We start from the raw sequence: 24,317 nt of genomic DNA, 5'->3' as shown, positions 1-24,317 counted from the left end.
AACAATCCCCAATAAAAATATATGAAAAAAATAATTATTATTTTTTCTTTATAATTTTTGAATATTAATTTTGTCATAAAAAATACTGAGAATGCAATAGTATTGGACAAATTGCCAATATCAGATATTAGAATATCATTGCTCTATTTCCCACGGTGATTTTTGAATCAGGACTATATTGGAATTTTCAGACATTTCAGTTTCGCTGACATCCGACCCACAGCTGGTACCTAAAACAGGTGAGCCAAATGCCATAGCAGGCCTTCACCACTGTTCAAAATATGCTGTCTGCGCATCTAAATTGCCAACACTTTATTGAGTTTGATTTTTGCACTCATTAGTATGTTCCTCTTTACCGTGTACTGGATGCATTAATTCGTGAGCAATATTATCCGTATTCAATAACATTACACAATAGCTACATAACTACAGGCTTGATCGATGCCCATAACCCGAGAGCAGCAAAAATTGCGACTCCAGCCCTTGAGTAATACAAACAGCAAACTCAAACAGTGTTTTGTGCTCAGGAATATTTACCGCTCAATAAGACGTTTATGCAACAAACATATTAGACTTATTATCATTCTATACACAGGCTCCAAAATTCAGAAAATACTTGCTTATTCTTGTGGTCGCTATCAATCGTGATGGTGGTCATGGTGACGAGCATGCCTACCCGAGGTATAAGCTGTAAGTGCTGACCCAGTGACAGTCACTGAGTGCTTGGCAAAGCAGGCACTTTTCTTGACTACCAGCCAGAGAGTCCAAAAGAATCCAATCCAACCTGACAATGCAGCAAAAATATCAGTAGGTGGAATGAACAGACTTAAAACTCATCTAGATGAGACAGTAGTATCAAAAACAAATCAGGCACTACTGATTCAAACGAAGTACAGGTATATCTAGCACAGGTAACAATGGTAAGTGATTCAATTTCAGGAGAGCACCCTCAATAACAATCCTTAGTGAGAGTTGGTATTGCTTCAGAGGATGGAAGTGGTAGGCAGATCTTGGCAGAACCTCGTTGCAGCAAAGGTGTAAACAACTATTATCAAGCAGAAAAATGTGAAAAAAGAGGACATCGCGATGCTTGTTCTATATCATACCAAAACGTCATTGATCAAAGTGTCGTCATCAAGATTCTAAAGGCTAATTAAAAGTCCAGCGTTCACAGTACATCGCATATTTCGATTTCCGACAACTCAAAGGGTGAGGTAACAAATGTAAAACATTGGTTCCAGGAGGACTGCATGGCTAGTAGCCTAGTATTATTCACTCAAAACTGCAGTTTATTGTTTTTGGTTAAAAACAAGAATCAACAGTCTCGGGAATCTGAGATGACAAATCTTAATGATAATTGACTGATTCTGCCAATCCAAAAGGATGTCCAACAAATTTCCAGGCCAATCCAAAAGGATTAAAAGAAGATGATTTTGATTGATGATAATGGAAATAACAGAAAATAAAAGGACAAATGTCATGTTTTCGAGTGACTTGACACACACCCAAACCTAACACTAACATAAACTCTCCAGTATATTCTTCATACCCCCCTTTCTACCACTAATCGCCTATATTTATAGAGCTAACTTACTTACTTACTCCCCAAGCCAACCTAATTATATTGTACTACCCATATAAACCCTCCCCTTAAACCAATCTATTACACCCTTACATGATAGTGAGTAACCTGTAACTATAAGGGGCTTGATCATGCTTAGTGAGTAACCTGTAACTATAAGTGGCTTGATCATGCTAGAAATTCTGGCATCATCATTTTGGGTTCCTAAGTGTCCCATATACATTATTTTCATCTTCATAAATATAATCAACAGTTGTGTTCTTCAAACTTTTCAGAAAAATCGGATGAAGTTACCGCCAAGGTCTTCGTAGAATTTTCAATTTATAAAGTTATGCGCTATTTTGCATATTTAGTCTTCACAGGCATTTCCAAGGAATCTCTTCTATGGTAACCTTATCAACATCAGAACATGACAACATGTATACATACCAGCATCAGAAAATGACAACATGTGTACGTACCAGTCTTGCAATGACAACAAAAAGGATATCAACTTGCCACAATAAACCATATGTTCCTAAATACAGATTTTCTTAGAAATGAGTCCCACTAATACAATCCATTAATCAACTCAGAGTAAACTATCTTGACGCTTAACATGCTAAACACCACCTTATCAAATGATATATCATCAAACCTTATTTTGAAAAAAAAAAAAAGACGGGACTGATTACTAAGTATATTAAGATGAATTCTGATGCCTTGAACCCAAACACAGATGTTAGGACCCCGGACTGAAACGAACCAACTTCAAGACCACATCACAGACCAACTAAATCAAGAGGTAGATAATATGCCAAAATATTGTTGATTCTAGAACCCTTTAATAATTACTGCTCATTTGAGAAATAATGAACTAGAAGCAGTTTCACTCTTTTGGGTTCAGTTAGGAAATAACAACTAGAGACACAAAAGGCAAAAGTCAAGCTTCGGCAGATCATATTTACTGCTACAGTGACAGTACAGGAATTGAGATCAACATGAATTATTTGTCCAATTCAAATTGAACCCTTAAGAGTGACAAGTAATCATTTGAGTATCACGAGAGAGAAGAATGTGAACTCATTGATTATGTTTGTTTCTGCCTAGAAACTAGTCAAAAGAGTAATATGTTTAAGGTGAGAGTCAAATCCCGAGTTAGGTTAGAATCCCGAGTCTCGTAGTCTCCAATCCTGCAAAACAAGGAAAAACTGGCCCGGGGGTGTTCCCGGGAAAGCCCCTCCGACGCTCAAGTCAGTTGAGATTGAGGTAGAGAGAGAAAGTAATCCAAGTCTAGAGAGAGATGCTCTGGTTTTGTTAGGTGAGAATTGAATACCTGTTCATTGATGGGATTGTTGGTATTTATAGTTGTTGGGGATTTCCCAGACAGGAAACCCTTTTTGGGAGCCTCCCAATACCTAGGGGAGCCACCACCTTTTTAAGGTAATCAGCTTTTTGTTCCCTAAAAGCTGGTGAATCCTCCTTGATGTAAGAGGGCTAGGCTTTGGGTGAAATGCCTTTTAGTATTTTATTGGGCTAGGCTAGGGGCCCAAACAATTAGCCCCGCGCCAAATAATCGTAACCGAACCCTTGCTTCAGAATACGGTTGGTTGGCGAATTTTTAGGGACTTACTCTCAGTCCGGGAGCCCGACCCGAGTGTTCTCATTCGTAGGGGTTTTTTTTTTTTTTTTTTTTTGAGGGGAATTATTGGATCCCGAGAGGAACCTCTGCTGTGTGCCATACACGTTGGCCCCGACCCGAGAGCCTCGTGATATCTCGCAGCGTAGCTTGCTGGAGTCCCGAATGGGATTTTGGCAATTGCGTGGAACAGGGATGTCGCCACCGCCCCGAGAGCACCCTGACGGCCCCAAGTGTGGCCTGCGAGAGTCCCGAAAGGATTTTAGTTGTGCGGAACAAGGGGTGCCGCCACCGACCCGAGAGCGCCATGACGACCCCGAGTGTGGCCTGCGAGAGTACCGAATTGATTTTAGTCGTGCGGAACAAGGGATGCCGCCCCCGACCCGAGAGCACCCTGACGACCCCGAGTGTGGCCTGCGAGAATCCCGAATGGATTTTGGTTGTGCGGAACGAGGGTGTCACCACCGACCCCGGGATGGCAGGACCCTCAAAGATCTCACACTACACCGAGCCGGCGTTCCCAACTCGGGGGCCAATAGGCTTCCCCTGCAATCCCGAGTTGGTCTAGAAAGAACATAGCCAAAAATAAGAGAGCCCCTTGGATTGACCAAGTAGGGGTACTCAACTCGGGGGCCAATGAGCCTTCATGTGTGATCCCGAGTTGGTGATGATTGAGCTAAGTATTGAGAGCCCCTTGGTTCGACCAAGTGGGGGTACACAACTCGAGGGCCAATAGGCCTTCCCATGTAATCCCGAGTTGGTTATGATGGAACTTAGCTCATTATTTGGCTAAGTATGGAGAGCCCCTTGGATTGACCAAGTAGGGGTACCCAACTCCGGGGCCAATGAGCCTTCATGTGTGATCTCGAGTTGGTGATGGTTGAACTTAGCTCATTATTTGGCTAAGTATTGAGAGCCCCATGGATTGACCAAGTAGGGGTACCCAACTCGGGGGCCAATGAGCCTTCATGTGTGATCCCGAGTTGGTGCTGGTTGAACTTAGCTCATTATTTGGCTAAGTATTGAGAGCCCCTTGGTTTGACCAAGTAGGGGTATCCAACTCGGGGGCCAATAGGCCTTCCCATATAATCCCGAGTTGGTTATGATGGAACTTAGCTAATTGGCTAAGTATGAGACCCCTTGGATTGACCAAAGTAGGGGTACCAACTCGGGGGCCAATAGGCCTTCCCATGTAATCCCGAGTTATGCATGAATGAACTTAGCCCATTATTTGGCTAAGTATGAGACCCCTTGGATTGACCAAGTAGGGGTACCCAACTCGGGGGCCAATAGGCCTTCCCATGTAATCCCGAGTTGGTTATGATGGAACTTAGCTCATTATTTGGCTAAGTATGGGAGCCCCTTGGATTGACCAAGTAGGGGTACCCAACTCGGGGGCCAATAGGCCTTCCATGTAATCCCGAGTTGGTGCTGGTGAACTTAGCTCATTATTTGGCTAAGTATTGAGCCCCTTGGATTGACCAAGTAGGGGTACCCAACTCGGGGGTGATTGGAGGGAGTCATGGTTTTTGAGAGTTGGGTTGACCCTTTTGACCGTTGACTTTTTGACTTTTGGCCATTTGGACTTTTGGGGGCCTGAACTTGAATTGGGCTTCTTCAATTTTGGCCCAATCTTTTGAGGGCCCATTGAAGGTCCAGAGGTTGTCGCGACGCGGAGGGGAGATTTGAGGTTATATATAGAGATGGAGAGAGAATTTGTCCGTATCCCAAATCATTTGCAATCACTTTCACTCTCTCTCTAGAATCTCTCTCTAGAATTCTCTCTAGAATTTCTCTAGAATCTCTAGAATTTCGTCCGATCCCGAGTCCTCCTAGCGCGCGTCTCGTTTCCGCTCCCGACTGTGTTTGAGAAGGTACGCCCCCTCGTGTCCCTTTTCTTTTCTTACTTTTGTTATTAGGTGTTTAGGATGGATCCCGAGTCGGATCCTAGTGAGTCTTCTTCTTCTCCTATCATTAGACTTTCTGAGGAGATACGGGGGGTAGATGGATTCTTGGTTAGTACTCGGGTTCCCTGTGAGGACCCTTCCACCGTTCCCGAGGCCTTCCTCTTACCACTCCATCGGATTCCCTGAGCGAGGAAGACGAAGGGGTTGTCCGGGACCTTTTGATGTTTCCTTGGCCCATAAACCTGTAGTTCGAGTTATCTGGATAGGTTATTGTCGGACAAGGTGGTGACGGTTTCTGAGGAACCCGAAGATGAAGCCCCGACCACTCCGGACAAGAGGTTCCTTCCTTAGATCCCGAGGGAGGCCCTCATACATTCTTTCCCGAGGCCAGCTTCATGACTTATATGGAGAGAAATGCGAAGTATATTGGGACCAAGTTTTGGATCCAAGACCCTTACTTTGTGGTGAGGGCCAAGAGTGCGGAGTCGGTATTGACTCCTCCTGCTGGGTGTGTTTCAGTGTACCACCATAGCATGCAGATGGGCCTTAGGTTTCCCTTGCACCCATTCATCAAGGACCTACTGAATGGTTACCAGCTTACTCTGACCAACTTACTTCCAAACAGCTGGTTAACTATAAATGGATTCATTGCTGTTTGTGATCTTCTCGGGGTGGCCCCGAGCTTGCGCCTGTGGCGCAATGTTTTTACATTGATGCTTGGCCCGGCTGAGCGCCATGGTCCGGGGTGGTTCCGTTTTCAGTGTCGCCCAGGTTACAAAGTGGTTCGTGATCCCCCTTCTAACCAAAAAGGATTCAGAAGAACCTTCTATCATGTTTATACCAGCGGCGATTGGGGGATCCCCATACTACCCCCCGAGGAAGGTCCCAGATTTAGATTGAATCAGACGGTTCCTGAGATGTCTCGGGAGGAGGCAGTTGCTGGGATATACCTTTCTACTACCCCGAGAATACATTCGGGGGACTTGGCTTATGTGCCTTCGAATTGGTTGCCCACTCGCCATGATATCCGGAACGAGATGTTCTTGGCGGCTGTAGGCTTGAGCTGTAACTGTGATAAGGGTAAACTCCTTATCCAAATGTGCAATTTATCTTGTTTATGCTAAATTTTGACATTTTGTTTGTTTCAGTTCTAGCCCGACACCGACTCGATCCCGTAATGGCTGAGCGATTCATCAGTAGCCACGACTTGGCAGCTAAGCTCTTGGCGGAACTGGACGCAGAGACTATGTCTGTACCCCCGGCTCCAAAGGTGAATCTTAATTCCGACCTAATCCCGACACCGAGTGTATTCTTCTGTTTTGCTAACTACCTTTTCATTCAGGATACCGAGTCCAAGAGGGCTAAGAAGCCTCACGTCCGCTCCCGCAAATTGAAGTCGGATGTGGAGAAGGCTCAGGCTGCTGCAAAAGCCGAGGCGGAGATGGCTGCTAAGGCGCCTTCGCTTGTAGTCTCGAAGGTTTCTGACAAGGTCTCGTCTGGGGTTTCATCGGGAAGCAAGCGGAAGGCTCCGAGCTTTCCCGAGGATGCTTTGATAGGCTCTGAGGAGCCTCTACAGAAGCGTACCCGAGTCGAGAAGTTTGGGATTGATACTCCCTTTACTTCTATTTCTCCGGCGCAGAAGATGGCTAGGGTGAGGTCTGCTCTTCATACCCTCTATACCGATGCCGATGATAAGGCACTCTTGGACTTGGGCATGGGCGAGATCAATGCTTTGTACGAGTCCTGGCTCGAGGTGACTACCTGTCCCGACTTCTTTTATTTCTCTTTCGGGTTTTCCTTATGTTTTGCTTTATCTTGCAGACCTCCATTCGTATGACTTCTGTGATAAATCGTCGCTCCCAATTTGAGGAGGGCGTTATTGAATGAAAGGGGAGATTGACGCCCTTAAGAAGCAGATTAGGAGAAGGACGCTGAAGTTACCCGGCTCACTACCGAGTTAAATTCTCAGAAGGAGACCTTCGAAGAAGCCTCCACTGCTGTTAAGGAACATAAAGCACTGAAGGATAATCAGAAGGTGTTAACTGACAACCTTAACGCTGTTACCCTCGAGAGGAACACCCTTCAGAAGGAGTTGGACGAGCTACGCGTCAAGCTGTCGTCCGCAGAGAAGAAAGCCAAGCGCTCCGCGCACAAGCTGAAGAAGGCCTCCAAAGAGGCAAAGGCTGAGCACTCTGAGTTTTTGGAGGGATGGAAGAGGTCTCCCGAGGGTTTGGATTTCTTGGGACAGATGGCTTCTCGTTCCTACCGGATGGCGGTCAGGGAAACGAAGGAGCGGTTAAAGGGCATCCTGGTCGGTCCCGACTCCTCTTTGGACTGGTCGAGGGTCGAGGCTGAGTTTGACGCTCGCATAGCCGAGGAGCAGCGAGTGAATGCCGAAAAGGCTGCAAAGAAAGATCCTCCTCAATCATCTGCTTCCAAGGCGCCTCAGCCTTCGGTTTCAAAGGTTTCTGAGGACCCGACTGATCTTCCTTCCACACCTCCCGAGGCTCCAACTCCAAAGCCCGAGGTGGACGTTGAACCAGAGGATCTTCTGTCGGAGAGTTCCAATGATGAGGATGGTACTGGCAGTACCGACAGCTCCCCTACCAAGACTGTTGCTGTTTAGATATGTTGTTTTAAACTTGGATGTACTAAATCCTGAGTGTTTGTTCTCGGGTTAGGTTTTTCTTATGGTTCCTGAGAGTCTGTTCTCGGGACCTTTAAGTTGTACTTTTCTTTTGATGAAATGAAGTATTTCTTTACAAGATTCATTTCTGTTGCCAAAATTTCTGCTGTTGATGTTTATCATTCGTTGCAAATATGAGATAATGTGCCAACTTTCATTACTATTGCAATAATACCGAGCTCTAATAAGGTATTGCTAATGGCCCCGAGTTGTAACGAATGATAAAACCGACGGCTCAACTGTTGTCAAGGCGGCTTTAGTCAATGTTAACTCAAAAGGGGACTGGCGAATACCCCGAGTTGGCTTGCATTTTGATTACAGAATTGGCTCAAGTGTGGCAATGTTACAAGGTAACTTAGATAAAATACTTTTTCAAATTGTCGGCATACCAGGGTCGGGCAAGGGGGGTGCCTTCTGGTGACTCAAGTCGGTATGTCCCGGGCTTGACCTCGGCGACAACCTTGTAAGGTCCATCCCACTTTGACCCGAGCTTGCCTTTGAGGTGGGTGAGGCCAGTAGCTTCCACCTTTCTCACTACCCAATCCCCGACTAGGATAGGGCGAGCTCTGACCCTTTGATTGAACTGTCTGGCTACTCGTAGCTTGTTGTGAATGGATTTCAGCAGAGCATTGCCTCTTGTCTGGGGAAGTAAGACGAGATTGACCGGCTTTTCTTCTTCGTTATGCTCGTAATCGTAGAATGTCATTCTCGGGGATGGTATCCCGACTTCTATAGGGAGGACAGCGTCGCTTCCGTAAACCAGGTTGAAAGGCGAATGGCCAGTTGCCTCTTTCACTGTTGTCCTTGCTGACCATAACACTCCCGGGAGGTCGTCAATCCGGCTTCCCTTAGCTCCTTCTAGAGACTTTTTTATCCCGTTCAGCACAAGAGAAACCTCCTTTGCCCCGAGGCGGCGGGAAAGGGACCTATGAGGTCCATTCCCCACTTGTCAAATGGAAGAACAGCTTGGATAGTGGTGAGTTGATTGCTCGGGGCCCGAGGTATATCTCCGTGAAGTTGACAATTAGGGCACTTCCTGACCAGGACCTCTGCATCATGTTTTAGGGTGGGCCAATAGTACCCCGCCCTTAGAGCTTTCCCGGCTATTGTCCTGGCCCCCTGATGGCTGCTGCAAGCCCCTTCATGGATTTCCCTTAGAATATAGTTCCCTTCAAATGGAGTGACGCATTTAAGCAACGGGTGCGTGTACGATTTTTTGTACAAGTTGCCCTCATGCCAGAGAAACCATCCCGCCTTCTTTTTAAGGGCCCCAGCCTCCTTCTCATCAATGGGCAAGGATCCGTCCCGAAGATACCCTATGATTTCAGCCATCGAGGTGTCGGTGCGGTTCAAAGTGTGCACTTCCAAAGAGTTGATGCTTGGTTGTTCAAGGACCTCCCAAATTATGCTGCGAGGTGCTAACCCCTCAGCTGAGCTAGCCATACGGGCCAGGGCATCAGCCTGTTGGTTCTCGGACCGGGGGAAGTGTTGGATTTTGAAGGAAGTCAGCTTCTGAATTAGTTGTCGGGTCTTGTTGAGATACATCCTCATATTATCCTCCTTAGCTTCGTACTCCCCCGAGACCTGCCCGACTATTAGTTGGGAGTCGGACTTTGCCAAGATGTTCTGGGCTCCTGCTGCGATACAAATTTGTAAGCCCAGGATCAGTGCTTCACACTCGGCCTCGTTGTTGGAGGCGAGGAAATCGAATTTCACCGCGTACTCCATCGTCCCCGACAGAGGGAAGGATGACCAGTCCAGCCCCGCTTCCCGACTTGGTTGCGGAACCATCTACTTGTAATTCCCACGACTCCCTTACTTCGATATCCTCCGGTCGGGAGCAACATTCACTGATGAAGTCCGCTAAGGCCTGCGCCTTGATCGCCCGACGAAGTTCATATTCCAACCCGTAATCGGCTAGCTGGTCGGCCCACTCAGTCATTCTGGTTGAATGATTCCTGTTCTCAATTAACTTCCTAATAGGTTGTCCGGTTAGGACGATGATCTGGTGCGCCGGAAAATACGGCTTTAACTTCCTACTTGCCATCACCAAGGCGAACACCATTTTCTCAGCCTCACTGTATCTCGACTCTGCCCCTCGGTACGCATGGCTGATAAAATAGACGGGGTGTTGGGATGTTTCCCTTTCGGCAACCAACACCGCACTGAGTGCATGCTCTGATACCGAGAGGTATAAGTAAAGAGTCTCTCCCGGCAAGGGAGATATGAGTTTCGGCAGCGTTGCTAAGTGTTGTTTTAGTTGTTGAAACGCCTCTTCAGCTTCCGGGTCCCAGTCGAACTCTTTTCTTTTCAAGGCCCTGAAGAATAGCAAGCTCTTGTCTGCTGACCGAGACAGAAAACGCCCTAAGGCAGCCAGACACCCCGTCAGCCTCTGTACTTCCCGAACGTTCCGGGGTGATGACATGTTCAACACTGCATTAATCTTGTCGGGGTTGGCTTCTATCCCCCTCTCATCTACCAGGAACCCCAAACACTTACCGCCAGTTACCCCGAATACACACTTCTTGGGGTTTAGCTTCATACCATGGCGCCTAAGTGTTGCTAAGGTCTCCCTCAGATCCTCTACATGGTCTTTCTTCTTCTTGCTCTTCACAATCATGTCATCCACATAAACTTCTATGTTCCTCCCGAGTTGCTCTGCAAAGACCTTGTTTATGGTTCTTTGATATGTGGCCCCTGCGTTCTTTAGCCCAAAGGGCATCATCTTGTAGCAGTACACGCCTTGGGCCGTGACAAAGGCAGTGTGGACTCGGTCTTTTTCAGCCATGGGGATCTGATGGTATCCCGCATTGGCGTCCATGAAGCTGAGCAACTCGTGACCTGCAGTGGAGTCGACTAACCTGTCAATTTTCGGGAGGGGATGGTTGTCTTTGGGACATGCTTTGTTAAGGTCTGTGAAGTCGACGCACATACGCCAAGCTCCGCTGGCCTTCTTCACCAAGACCACATTAGCTAACCACTCAGTGTTGGCATTCTTCAATGATTCCCGCCTCTAGTAGCTTCTTCACTTCTTCTGCAGCAGCGGCGTTCCTCTCGGGACCCTGATGCCTAAGCTTTTGCTTGATAGGGCGGAACCCTTCCTTGATGTTTAGCTCATGGGAAGCGAAGTCGGGGTTCAACCCTTGCATGTCTGCGGCTGAATAAGCGAATACATCCTTGAATTCTTTCAAGGTCTGAACCAGTTGATCCCTAATCTCGGGATTGAGGTTTGAGCCAATCCTCAATGTGTGCCCGACTTCTGAATTTATCACGACCTCTTCGACCTCCTCCACAGGTCGGGGGCGTTCATAGTACTTGGGGTTTTCAGATATATAAACCCCGAGTCCTGCGGGGACTTCTACCGGTTCCTCTCTTCCTCTTCTTTTCCCTCTTTTCCTCGGGTGCTTTGGCTCGGAAGCTGTTGATATAACACTCCCGGGCCGTTTGTTGATCACCATAAATCTTCCCGACTTGCCCATCGTCGGTCTCATATTGGAGCAGCAACTGATATACCGAGATGGCGGCTTTTATTTTGTTCATGGTGGGCCTACCCATAATGACATTGTAAGGCAGCGGGGTGTCAACAACTAGGAAGTCTACTGGTAGACTCCTACCTTTTCCTCTTCCCCGAGCCTTACAGCCAGTTTACATGCCAAGAGGATAGACCGACCCGCCTCCGAAACCATTAACGGTTGGTTAGTAGGGATTACATCCTTCTCGGTATATTTCAGTTTGAGTAGGCAATCAAGTGTGATGATGTCGGCTGAGGACCCACTGTCAACGAGGATCCTCTTCACCCGAGAGTTTGCTATTTTCATTTCTATGACCAAGGGGTCATCGTGAGGGGTGTGCAAGTGCCGGTCAGGCTCCCCGAATGTCATTATCGGGCATCTCGTCTTTGCAGGTTCTACATCCAGCACCTGGTGTGTCATTGCTTGAAGGTGGGCCTTCCGAGCGCGGCCAGATGATCCTCCCGAGGCATGTCCCCCGGCTATGACACCGACATACCCGTTGGTGTTGTCACTATCGTTTCTTGCTTCTTTCTCCTTCCCTTTCTCCTCTCGGGGATGTTTGATGTATCTGTTTAACTTTCCTTGATCAGCCAAGTGATCCAAGGCCTTCTTCAACTCCCGACAATCTTTCGTGGTGTGACCACACTCCCGATGGTATTCACACCATAACCTCTGATCCCGCCTATCTTTGGAAGTTCTGATAGGTGGGGGAATGGGTAATACCGACTTGTGTTTAAGATTCAAGTAAATCTCCCGCCTGTTTCTGTTAAAACGCGGGTCATTCCCGTTATCTACTGCTCTCGGGAGCAATTGTTGGTGATTCCTCGTGCTTTTGTTTGGTTCCCGGTAAGGGAGCTCTTCCTTCTTCTTCTTAGCCTTTTCCCCGACAGGCTTACAGATATCCGAGGCTTGGATGAATTTCTGAGCCCGACTCATGGCTTCGGTAAAGGTGGTTACTTCATTCTCGGCGAGGGACCATCTGAACTTTCCCGGCCAGAGTCCAGACATCAAGGCGGTGAAGGCAACCCCGTCCTGAAGATCTGAAATCTTCAGCGACTCTTCATTGAATCGCCTAATATAATCTGCAAGGCTCTCGTGTTCTTGTTGTTTGATGGACATTAGATGGATGCTGGTTTTCTTGTGCCTGCGTCCAGCAATGAAGTGTTGGTGAAACAATGCTTCTAGAACCGAGAAGTTGGTAATGATGCCAGGTGATAAGCCCGAGAACCAACTGAGCGCCAACCCTTTGAGGGTTGTCGAAAAGTAACGGCACCAGGTGGCCTCACATCCCGTCTGTACACTCATCTGAGCTTTGTATGCTGCCATATGATCCTCGGGATCACTACTGCCCGAGTACTGCTCAATGGTGGGGACCTTCACCTTTCCCGGGTTAGGTACCTCCATGATCTCCCGACTGAATGGGGTCATGAAGTTGAGGACTCCCCGATTGATCAAGGTGTTGGCCTTGTTCCGAGGGGGCCCTGAGTCCGCTTCGTCCTCCTGCCTCGTCCTCTTGGACCCGACAGGAGACTTCTCCGTTCCATCCTCGGGGTCTGAGAGTGAGCCTGCTCCTCACGGTGCGTCCTTTCCCTTTCTTCTCTCTTCTTGTTTAAGAGGATGCGAGCGTCCTGCTCCGCCCTGCGCCTCCGATTCTCTTCGATGATGCGCCTGGCATCCGAGTTCTGTGTCCTCTGAGAGTGAGCCTGTCGGGATCTCTCTCCTACCACTCGTTGGTCGCTCCGGTTAGGAACGTGAGTTTGAGGATTGTCCCTGCCACGAGGCTCTGCCCTGGTCAGCTCTCGAGGCTCCCCTTGATTGAGCTGGGGGATCCCGGCTATGAGCTCCTGCAAACTCCTCTGCATGTTTTCGTTACTGTCGGGCAATCCGCTCAATGTCCGCCATCGTGACCGGCATAGGGTCATCTCGGGGAGCAGAATGCTCATCGTTACGGGGGGTCGACCCCTCGTCGTCTATGGCCAGGGATTCGACCAAGACATTGGGTTGGTGAGACTGGAGAGGTGTGGGTTGACGAGAAGTGAGCCTCGGGTGGTTTTCCTTCGGGTGCCATGTTGCTCTCGGTACGTGACTTTGAGATGTAGTATCCCACAGACGGCGCCAAACTGTTTCTGCCTAGAAACTAGTCAAAAGAGTAATATGTTTAAGGTGAGAGTCAAATCCCGAGTTAGGTTAGAATCCCGAGTCTCGTAGTCTCCAATCCTGCAAAACAAGGAAAAACTGGCCCGGGGGTGTTCCCGGGAAACCCCTCCGACGCTCAAGTCAGTTGAGATTGAGGTAGAGAGAGAAAGTAATCCAGTCTAGAGAGAGATGCTCTGGTTTTGTTAGGTGAGAATTGAATACCTGTTCATTGATGGGATTGTTGGTATATATAGTTGTTGGGGATTTCCCAGACAGGAAACCCTTTTTGGGAGCCTCCCAATACCTAGGGGAGCCACCACCTTTTTAAGGTAATCAGCTTTTTGTTCCCTAAAAGCTGGTGAATCCTCCTTGATGTGAGAGGGCTAGGCTTTGGGTGAAATGCCTTTTAGTATTTTATTGGGCTAGGCTAGGGGCCCAAACAATGTTAAATGCAAAGTGCACAAGATAGAACACAGAGGTTCAGACAGCTGCTAATTAATACAATCAACTTTCTCAACTGAGCATACAAAATTGAGGTTTCCAAGTCGCAGAATAAAAAATAGGAGATAAATACATACAGCTCACGAACAATAAAGTTCACCTATCAATACCAAAACCTGATTTGTAACATTTAATAGTGGTGACCAGAGTTAAGTATGCAGTTGGCAGAACACTATGCAACATCCTTCATGATAAAACTCTGCAGTTTTACTATTTAGATGAAAAGGCATAGTTGGAAAGACTAAAGACAATATTCTGTATATCATCCTCCCATACGAATTCACAGCACAGATGATACAAGTCTGGCAATTATCCTTCAATTTCAGCTCTTAGTCTTCATCTCATACTACTCATTAAAACTTAAAGAGTGCATGACTTCTCTTAACGAAAAAGGGTTGCAAGTCTAATGAAGTGCATGATGATAATGATATAACAAGTCAAACATAATTAGAGGTCAAAGATAATTAGAAGTCAAAGCATGACGCTGGAGCCGGAACCCCTGACTATCAGCAGAGTAGTCGTCCACCGACCAATATTGTCAAAGTACTCGACATATACAGCACCAGTGCAGAAGGTCAAAGAAAAAGAGGGTTCAAAAGGCTTACCTGTAACAATAAGAGTGGTGATTACTGCTGATATAGTCACCAAAGAAATGACTAAAGCAGCAAGTGACAATGCCCCAATGTAAATTCCTGCCATGCATGCAAAGAAAATAGCCAAGAAGCCACCAGCAGCAGCCAAAGACATGAAAAGTGATAGGATGATTGCATTAACAGTTGCAGCTGCCAAAAAGAGCAAAAAAACTAGCACCCCTGTCAGGGTCAGAAGAGTAATTGTCCCAACCTGCAGGAAAAGAAGGAAAGATCACACAAACAATATCCCAAGAATGATTAAGTTACCACATAAATACCTATAGAATAACAGATGTAAACATTCAACAAACAAAAGCAATGCATTTTCCACTGACTCCAAGACTAGATAGTAGTGTCTTCACTTGTTCATCATTATTTAACATTTTTTGTTGAATGTACCATCGGGATAGATATAAACAAAAACTATTCATATTTGTGAACCCGACATTTTTCGTCAATGCATCAATATTATACCCAATCCTTATTTTCATGGGAATCTTTCAATGTGAGAGAATTATAGGATGATATATGAGAACCTGAGAACAGTAGAATTGTAATCCATTTTAGTGAAAATGTAATGCTTTGTAAAGATATTTTGTGGTAATCCCTTGTCCTAAAAATATAATTCTTTTAAAAGATTGGTCAATAAGGAAAAAGATGGTTACAATTTAGCCAAAATGGTTTACATATTGGTTGAAAAGAATGAAGTGTTTATGTTCTAATTCAAGGACACATACATGGCAACCCAACCCTACTCCCATGAAAACAATCTTTATATGAGAACATATTGCCAGGAATTACCAACAACAAGTGATCAAATAATATTAACAGAGAATATAGAACCAGATAGATATTGTATTGATTTACCAAAGAAGAGAATCAATTACAATCACATTCATTCGAGAGGAATGTGAGCTCTCCAAGTCTATCACCATACACTTTTCTGAATACCCTTCTCCCTAACATATTCTCTTTATTTATAGATCCTAGAGTAGATTCTAGAATGTCAGCTACATTTCCCCTGGACAGATATTTCTCTAACCAACTCCCTGAATTTCCACGCCCACTAGAATCACAGTAACTAACAATCTGCCAGCTCACTCTTCATTCCAGTATTCTGCCAGCTCACTCTATATTTTAGTATTCTTCCCCCTAGACCTCCTTGTGTATGTGAACCTGATAGGTGGTCTGGCACGTGATGTAGCATTACCCCCCTCCCACACAGCCACCTTGTCCTCAAGGTGGAAGGAAGGGAACAACGTGAGGAGAGAAGTATAATCTTCCCATGTAGCCTCAAAATCCAGGAGGGCCTTCCATTTAATCAGTACTTCAATATCAGTTTGTGGAGCTGAAGCGCTGGGTCTCACGCCAAGAACGGCCTCAGGTTCAGCTTCCATAACCAAATCAGCAGAAAGTTGAGGAGGGAGGGTGAGTGGAGTAATGCTGGCGCCCACAGCTGGTTTTAAGAGTGAAATATGAAACACATTATGGATCTTAGAGTGGAGAGGGAGTTGCAGCTTATAAGCCACTTTGCCAACCCTTTGGATGACTTCATAAGGCCCATAATATCTTGGAGAGAGCTTCTCATTGATTCTCCTAGCCAGTGATCCCTGTCTGTATGGCTGAAGCTTTATGTACACATAATCCCCAACCTGAAACTCCAATTCCCGACGGTGTGAATTCTCCTGCACTGTCATCCTCTGCGAGCACGAAGCAAGTGGCTTTTTAAGTCATCAAATATTGCATCTCTCTCCAGGAGAGTATCTTCCAGAGATTGCACAGCACTACTATACCTTTCAAACTTCAAAAGTTGAGGAGGGTCTCTACCATAGAGAGCTTTGAAAGGCGTGCAGTTAGTAGTGGAGTGAGTGGAACCAATACTCAGCCCAAGAGAGCCAAGTGGCCCAGCTGTGAGGAGTGCCCTCAATAAAACACCTCAGGTATGTTTCTAGACATTTGTTCACAACCTCGGTTTAGCCATCCAACTGAGGATGATAAGCAGTGCTCCTGTGTAATGAAGTGCCTTGAATTTTAAACAACTCTTTCCAAGATAAGCTCATGAATATCCGGTCCTTATTTGTGACAATGGTTGTGGGAAACCCATGTAAGCGGACTATCTCTTTCAGGAAGACCATAGCCACTGTGTATGCAATATAGGGGTGCTTCAAGCCAATGAAATGACTATATTTAGTCAATCGATCCACCACCATAAGAATCGAATTCACCCCTTTTGACATAGGGAGGCCCTCTACAAAATCCATGGAAATGTCTTCCCACACCGAGTTAGGGATTGGAAGGGGTTGGAGGAGTCCCGCTGGCTGGAGCGTACTGTGTTTTTGCTGTTGACAGGTCGCACAAGCTTAGTGATGACCTTTTGCATGCCCCTCCAGTACCATTCATGTGCCAATCTTTTGTACGTCTTGAACTCCCCAGAGTGGCCGCCCACAAGAGAGGCGTGATATTCTTGAAGGAAAGTAGGAATGAAGGTTGAGTTGTGAGGGATGACAAGCCTGCCTTTGTATCGTAGCTGGCCTTGTTCCAAGTAATTCCCTTTTGGGACTACTTTCTGAGCCCTGCAGGTCCTTAGTGAGCTGAACAATAAAGGAATCCTGCTGTATTTCTCTGAATAACTCCTCCCATTGTACTGTACATGTAGTTATAGCTGTATTGAAACTGAGTTCTCCTTGAAACTCCCTGGAAAAAGCATCTGCCACTTTGTTGGAGGTGCCAGTTCGGTATGTAATGTCGAAATCATACCCCAACAGCTTGCTAACCCATCTCTGGTATTCTGACCCCACTTCTCGTTGTTCCATGAGAAACTTCAAGCTTTGTTGATCCGTTCTAACCACAAACTTCCTACCCAAAAGATAATGCCTCCATTTAAGAACTGCTAAAACAATTGCCATGAGTTCTTTTTCATAAATGGATTTAAGCCTCGCTCTTGAGCCGAGTATCTTGCTGAAAAACGCAATAGGATGTCCCTCTTGACTTAGGACAACACCTAATCCATACCCTGATGCATCTGTTTCCACCTCAAAAACCATAGTGAAATCTGGCATTGTTAAAATTGGGGCTTGTGTCATAGCTTGCTTCAAAGTATTGAAAGTTGTTGTGGCCTCCGAACTCCACCCATAGCTGTCTTTCTTCAATTGCTCCGTGAGTAGGTGGGCTATTTGAGCTTAGCCTTTTATGAATTTCTGTAGTACCCGGTGAGGCCTAGGAACCCCCTGAGTTCTTTAAGGTTCTAAGGTGCAGGCCATTTGAGCATTGCATCAACCCCTCCGCTAGAGATCACATGACCAAGGTAGGCCACTTCCTGTTGCCCAAAATCACATTTCTTCCCATTAGCGTACAACCTGTGTTGAGCCAATAAACCCAAAACTTGCTCCCACATGTGTCTCGAAGTCTTGGCTATAAACCAAGATATCATCAAAGAACACCAACACAAATCTCCTAAGGAAGGGCCTGAAAACATCGTTCATCAATGGAATGTAGCCGGTGCATTGGTTAGCCCAAAGGGCATGACTAACCATTCATAATGACCCTCATGAGTCCTAAAGGCTGTTTTAGGAATGTCAGTAGGTTTAATCCTTATTTGATGATACCCGGATTTGAGGTCGAACTTTGTGAACACCTTAGCACCATATAACTCATCAAGTAATTCATCAATGATGGTTATAGGATATTTGTCAGGAACTGTTACCTTGTTAAGGGCTCTGTAGTCGACACAAAATCGCCACGATCCATCCTTTTTTTTCACCAATAAAACCAGGCTCTAGAAGGGGCTGCGGGAAGGTTGAATGATATGAGCTTGTGACATATCCCTGATAAGCTGCTCCACTTCATCCTTCTGTGCTTGGGGAAAACGGTATGGTCGTATGCTAACTGGGTCCGCCCCCTCTTTAAGAGTTATGGAGTGCTCATGACCTCTCTCCCGAGGTAATCCAGCACGCATTTGCGATACTTGCTGCATACCCCTTGCAAAAGATCAGGAATTTTTCTCATAAATTCCTCCTCCTGTATTATATTCAACTAGCACCCCCTGCTTTTGTTTTTTCAAGGTTCTAATCATAGCCTTTAATGAAATCTTGCTCCTTCCCAAACTGGGATCCCCCTTGAGTGTGACCGTTTTGCCCCCAACTTGGAACTTCAATGTTTGTGTCTTCCAATTGGTAGACATGATGCCAAGCTTTTCAAGCCACTGTATGATAAATATCAGATCAGAATTCCCGAGCTTCAACGGCAAGAAATCCTCCACCACTGTGATTCCTTGCACTTCAATCACCACGCCCTTACATTCACCCTGCGCGTGTCCCGCTTCTCCGATACCCAACGCCACTCCAAAAGATTTCGTTGGAAGGAGAGGAATTTCAAGCTCCGCCACGGTGTCGGTGGAGATAAAATTATGGGTGGCCCCTGGATCCACCATTATCACCACCTCGTGTCCATTAATGGTGCCTGTCATCTTTAATGTCTTTGGGCTTGTAATACCCATGACAGAATTGAGGCAAATCTCCAGTGTTGAACTTCTGTTTTCTCCTTTTCTTTATGATCTATTGCGTTATGTGCCACCACCATCTCCACCGTGACGTCATCATCGTCATCCCCAATGAGCAGAACACTCAAGTCCTTTTTCTTGGATTTGTGCCCAGGGTTCCATTTGTCATCGCATGCGTAACATAAACCCCTTTCTTTTCTGATTTGGACCTCCTTCTCACTTGACCTTCTAATTTCTGAAATGGGCCTTGCTATGGGCAGGTGAGCTTGTAGCTGACAAACTCCCATTATAAAAGTTGGACCCTTTTTTTATATTCAGCCCACTATCCCCCTTGTGGGTTGACACTGAATTATACGGAAAAAACCCTGTACCACCCTTGTAAGTGAAACGCGTGGGTCCCCTTTGTTGGACCTTAGCCCACTTCAAATTGTCTTCCACTTTTAGTGCTAAGTCCATGGCCTGATCCAAGGATTTAGGCCCATGTAACCTGACTTCAGCCCTCAGTTCTGGATTGAGCCCTTTTATGAAATTTCCTTTTGCTATTTAATCTGGCCCCCTCACCAAAGGAGCGACGAGCTCAATAAACCGTCGCCGATACTCTTGAACCGTCCCTTCTTTGTGTTATATCTAACCATTGCTCGTACAAGCTTCCTGCGTCGGTCGGCCGGAATTGCCAGAGGAGCATCAACTTCAGTTCATCCTAGTGGATCATCGGCATCCTTGTACTTTCCCACTGAAACCATAACAACGCATCTCCTTCGAGCGCCACCACCGCGGCTTCCACCTTGTCTTCTTCGTCCAGGTGGTGGAATTTGAAGTATCGCTCTGCCCTAAGTATCCAACCATTAGGATTTGTCCCGTCAAACATGGGCAAATCCAATTTTCTATATCGCCAACTCGCCTTTCCCGGACCTCCGTGAACACCACCACCAAAATCTGGGTCTCCGTCGCCACCGTCTTCCAGAAATTGGCTTCCCCTTCCCCTGCTCCAATTGAACTCACCATCATCCCCTCCACCATTCTCGTCTTCTCGCTCTCTGTTCACGTGACGCCCACTCTCCATTGTTCTCTGGATTTCACTCTGAAACTTCTCCTGATCCCGCTTCAGAGCCACCATGGAGTCATTTTGTTCACGACTCTGGTCAATCCTTCCTCCTAGTTGGAGGGTGGTTTCCTTCAAGTCCTCCTTGAATTGCGAGGTCCTCTTCTCCAAATTCACGGCCAACATTAGTTACTTCTTCAGTGATGGTGGTTTTTAAGGATACCACCTCTGCCTCTAGTTAATCGAGCCTCTGGGAGTGCGTTCCACCCACCATTCTTCCCTGTAATGGATCCTACTGCTAGTTAATAGTTACACAGAAACTGAACATGGAAAAGTCTGAAATGTCTTATAGCCGAAATATAGAGCCAGAAAAGATTAATATCCTTCAGATGAAGTTAACTTTTAAGGCCGTAGAGGGACATGATAAATACTTTGGGTTACCTACCTATATAGGGAGCTCCAAAAAAAGAGTTTTCCAATCAATTCAGGATCGTGTCTGGAAAAAGTTAAAAGGATGGAAGGAACAATATCTCTCACAAGCTGGACGGGAAGTGTTGTTAAAAGCGGTGGCTCAAGCAATCCCTTCTTATGCGATGCAGTGTTTTCAGCTCCCGAAAAGTATTACGGATGAAATTGAAAATATGGGCAGAAACTTTTTCTGGGGACAAAGAGCGAAGGAACGAAAGCCAGCTTGGGTGGCATGGGATAAAATGTTTTTGCCAAAAAGAGGAGGCATGGGTATAAGGAATTTCGAGGTGTTCAATAAAGCTTTGTTGGCCAAACAAGCTTGGCGGCTTCTAACGATGCCAAGATCGCTGATGACTCGGGTTCTAAAAGCCAAGTATTTCCCCACTATGAAGGCTCACTCAAACATTAGTTTTACGTGGCGGTCAATTTTATCGGCCAAAAGCCTGATTCTAAAAGGCATGTGTCGGGTGATTAGAGATGGACGGAGTACGAGTATCTGGAAGAGGCCTGCCACAATGCCGTGTGAAAGAATCGACACTAGCGGAGGATGAAGGAGTGCCGCAAAAAGTGAGTGAATTGATGATGAGTCGGATGTGGAATGTGGAGGTCCTTCAGAAGCTGTTCAGTCCAGATGAATGTGATGCTATTCAATGCATACCATTGCCCAAGTTCAGTACCAATGATGAGTGGATGTGGTGCCATACGACCCATGGCAAATTTACGGTACGTAATGCATATTTCATTGAGTTAACTAGTGTGAGAAGCTCACAACCATCGGCGTCGGTGAGACCTAGTAGGAAAGTGTGGAAGATGATTTGGGGAGCAAATGTTCCACAGAAGGTGAAGATGTTTGGCTGGAGATTACTTAATAATGGGCTACCAATTAACCAAAATCTTGCAAATCGAGGTATGGCGGTTAATAGAGTTTGCCAGAGATGCAGAGACAAAGCTGAGACGGTGGAACATATGATAATGAAGTGTGAGGAGAGTATACGGGTGTGGTATGGCTCGCCCCTTCGATTGGAGACGGACAAAATTCAGGCAGGAACGGTGCGTGATTGGGTGGAGATGCAGCTGGCTAGGGAACGGGAAGATGAGTGGTGGGCTATGTTCTGGTTTTTGTGTTGGAATATTTGGTTAAGCCGAAATGTCTGGGCCTTTGAGAGGAAAAAAATCTCGTTTACGGAGATGGTGAGTAGAGCAGTGGGGGAGCCATGGAATTCAACATGGTAGCCACACGACAGCAAGGCAGTTCGGATGGGGAGGTTGAAGAAGTTCGTTGGAGAGCTCCAATAGGGGATGTTTATAAACTCAATACTGATGCGTCAATGATAAAGGACAAAGGTATTGGTATGGGAGGAGTGGTTCATGATTCCGATGGGGATGTTATGTTGGCCACTTGCTGTGGAATGATAGGTATAACAAATGTTGAGGTAGCTGAGGCCTTAAGCGCGAGACATGGGCTTCAAATTGCTGTGGAAGCGGGATTGAGGAACTTGATTATGGAGGTTGATTGCAAAAAGCTCTTTAACTATTTGCAGGCGCGAACCTATGAGATGTCTCCCTTTGGGAAAATAGTTGCAGATATCTTAGAGTATGCTTCTCAATGTTCATTTATTTCATTTGCATTTCATTTGCTCATGTTAAAAGACAGGGAAACAAAGTAGCTCACCTCTTAGCTCAAATGTGCAAATCTGCCATGGAGCTGAGAGTGTGGATTGAGGAAGCACCCATGGAGGTTGCTAATGCTGTAATTTGTGACAAGTTTGCTGATTAATGATATATTGGTGTGTTTCCGTCAAAAAAATTAATGATGTAGGAAGAAAATACAAAATAACAAGGAAGGGAGTGTTTGGAAGATGGTCATGTGAACTACACGTGATCATTTTACCTGTTGTAGCAAGTAAATGACCTACAAGGACCGCTTTTGTAAAATATGACATAAAGTTCGGCTTGTTGTGAGATATTCAAAGTTTGAACCTTTTACGACATGACACCAATAGTTGGGACCGTTCTTGTCAAATTTTAACTTTATTATATAACTTCATTGGACTTTCGGCCCGTTTGGTTAGTGGTATTAAATGATAGTAATGGTAATGTTTTATAGTGTAAATTTATGAAGGCATTCTCAAGTCAACATCCATGGTAATGCTACTTTATCACAAAATACCAATTTTCTTCCTAAAATTTTATTACCATCTATTACCAGTGAATAAGGTGGTATTGAGTGATAATAACAATTTATAAAGGAAAAGCCATGTTTTGACATCAAATTCATTACCATGGATATTAACTTGGAAATATCTTCACAAATTTACACTAAAAACCATTACTATTACCACTGACCAAACGAGCTGTTTGAGTTTTGGTAGCATGAACACAAGTTGGGTCAGTAGTTCTCGCTCCTCTGGAATTCACACAAGGTAACTAATCTTGTTAGGTGTGTACTACTAGCATACACGGCAGGGACAGGAATTTACTTTTTGTTGTTAAGTCCTCCTAACCACTCAAACTTTTCACCGAGCCATAAACCACCAAGCCAACAATCTCCTTTAGATGTATAAAAGCTTCATTCATTGTATAAACAAAATAAATGCATGAGCCTAACTTTAACAATATGGACCGTGGGGGTGGGCTGCAGCCATCCCCCCATGTAGCTTCGCCCATGCGGCCATGCTGGTCTACTACTAGTCTACTACCTAATAATGTGATACGTCCTCCATTTTAGAATTAATAAATGAAATGCTTCTCTTAAAGAACACACATAGAGATAAACATTTCACTTATTTTATAGAAAAAAAAAACTAGTTTTTTCTAAAATATTTAAAGTCAACAAGAAACAAATTTCTAAAATCTGAATAATATCCAAGAAATTCAAGAAATCGGCTACAACAGGAAATGACGAAGAAAAAGTTGAGGGGACTGACTGAGATAACAAGGAGCAAGCGAAAAGAGCTGCCATTGCGGGCCCAGCTAAGAACATCTAAGGCAGTAGCAGTAGAAGCTTCTCGAATATGCGGAAGATTATCTCTGAAAGACGCTTTAATTCGGTGGAAGAAAGAGGAGGAAGAGTGAGGATCTGGGAAGAAGATCGGCAACAGTAGAGATGAAACGGCGCCGTATAAGCTCTTTGAAGTTTCACCATCATCGGGTTCTACTCTACGTTTGTCTTTGTTGTACACGTCTTCTTGTTCACCATTGACACTTGTTGTCTCACTTTCGGGATTTTCCATTTTTGATGATGATCTGAATTTGATTCTCTCTCTGATTTTATGTGGGATTTATGTACTCCAGTCAACGAAAATTTCAGAGAAATGAGAGGAGGGTGTGTAATGTGTTGTGTCGACGAGCAATAATTGAAAGATTGATTGAGATTTGAGGACGCTAACTGTTAACTGTTAACAGTGAAAGGGTTAATAGATGAGTTGCAAATCCGTCGATTCTGTGTAGGCGAGATGTCGGCACGTTTTAGAATAACATGGGAACACGTGTACGCTTAAATAGGTAATTTGTAGATGGTGGACACGTCCATATTTAAAGATCATGAACACATATTTAAAGTGTGTGTATGGATATAAGATTGACTCACAAATAAACATCGAGTTATGACAAATGATAAGAACATTATTGTAGGCGTGGTTTTCATTACACACGCTGGATGAATGCATATTTGACTTATTCATTGTAAAAGTTTTGATTGAAAATTATTTTGGAAGTCGCCAACAACTCTTTAAA

At 45.3% G+C, this 24,317-nt stretch overlaps 1 protein-coding gene across 1 annotated transcript; it reads right to left on the bottom strand.

Moving 5' to 3' along the window:
- Positions 1 to 343: 343 nt before the first annotated feature.
- LOC104906257 (uncharacterized) lies at positions 344 to 23,973 on the bottom strand. The gene is made up of 3 exons (XM_010694993.4): positions 23,510 to 23,973; positions 14,548 to 14,785; positions 344 to 784 (listed from the first exon to the last, which is right to left on the bottom strand). Exons 1-3 carry the CDS (start codon positions 23,813 to 23,815, stop codon positions 639 to 641), a joined length of 690 nt encoding a protein of 229 aa, XP_010693295.2. The 5' UTR covers positions 23,816 to 23,973; the 3' UTR covers positions 344 to 638.
- Positions 23,974 to 24,317: the final 344 nt, after the last annotated feature.

The sequence above is a fragment of the Beta vulgaris genome, chromosome 2, assembly GCF_026745355.1.
Source record: "Beta vulgaris subsp. vulgaris cultivar EL10 chromosome 2, EL10.2, whole genome shotgun sequence".
Classification (NCBI taxonomy): domain Eukaryota; kingdom Viridiplantae; phylum Streptophyta; class Magnoliopsida; order Caryophyllales; family Amaranthaceae; genus Beta; species Beta vulgaris.
This window is presented reverse-complemented; position numbering and strand designations above follow the sequence as displayed.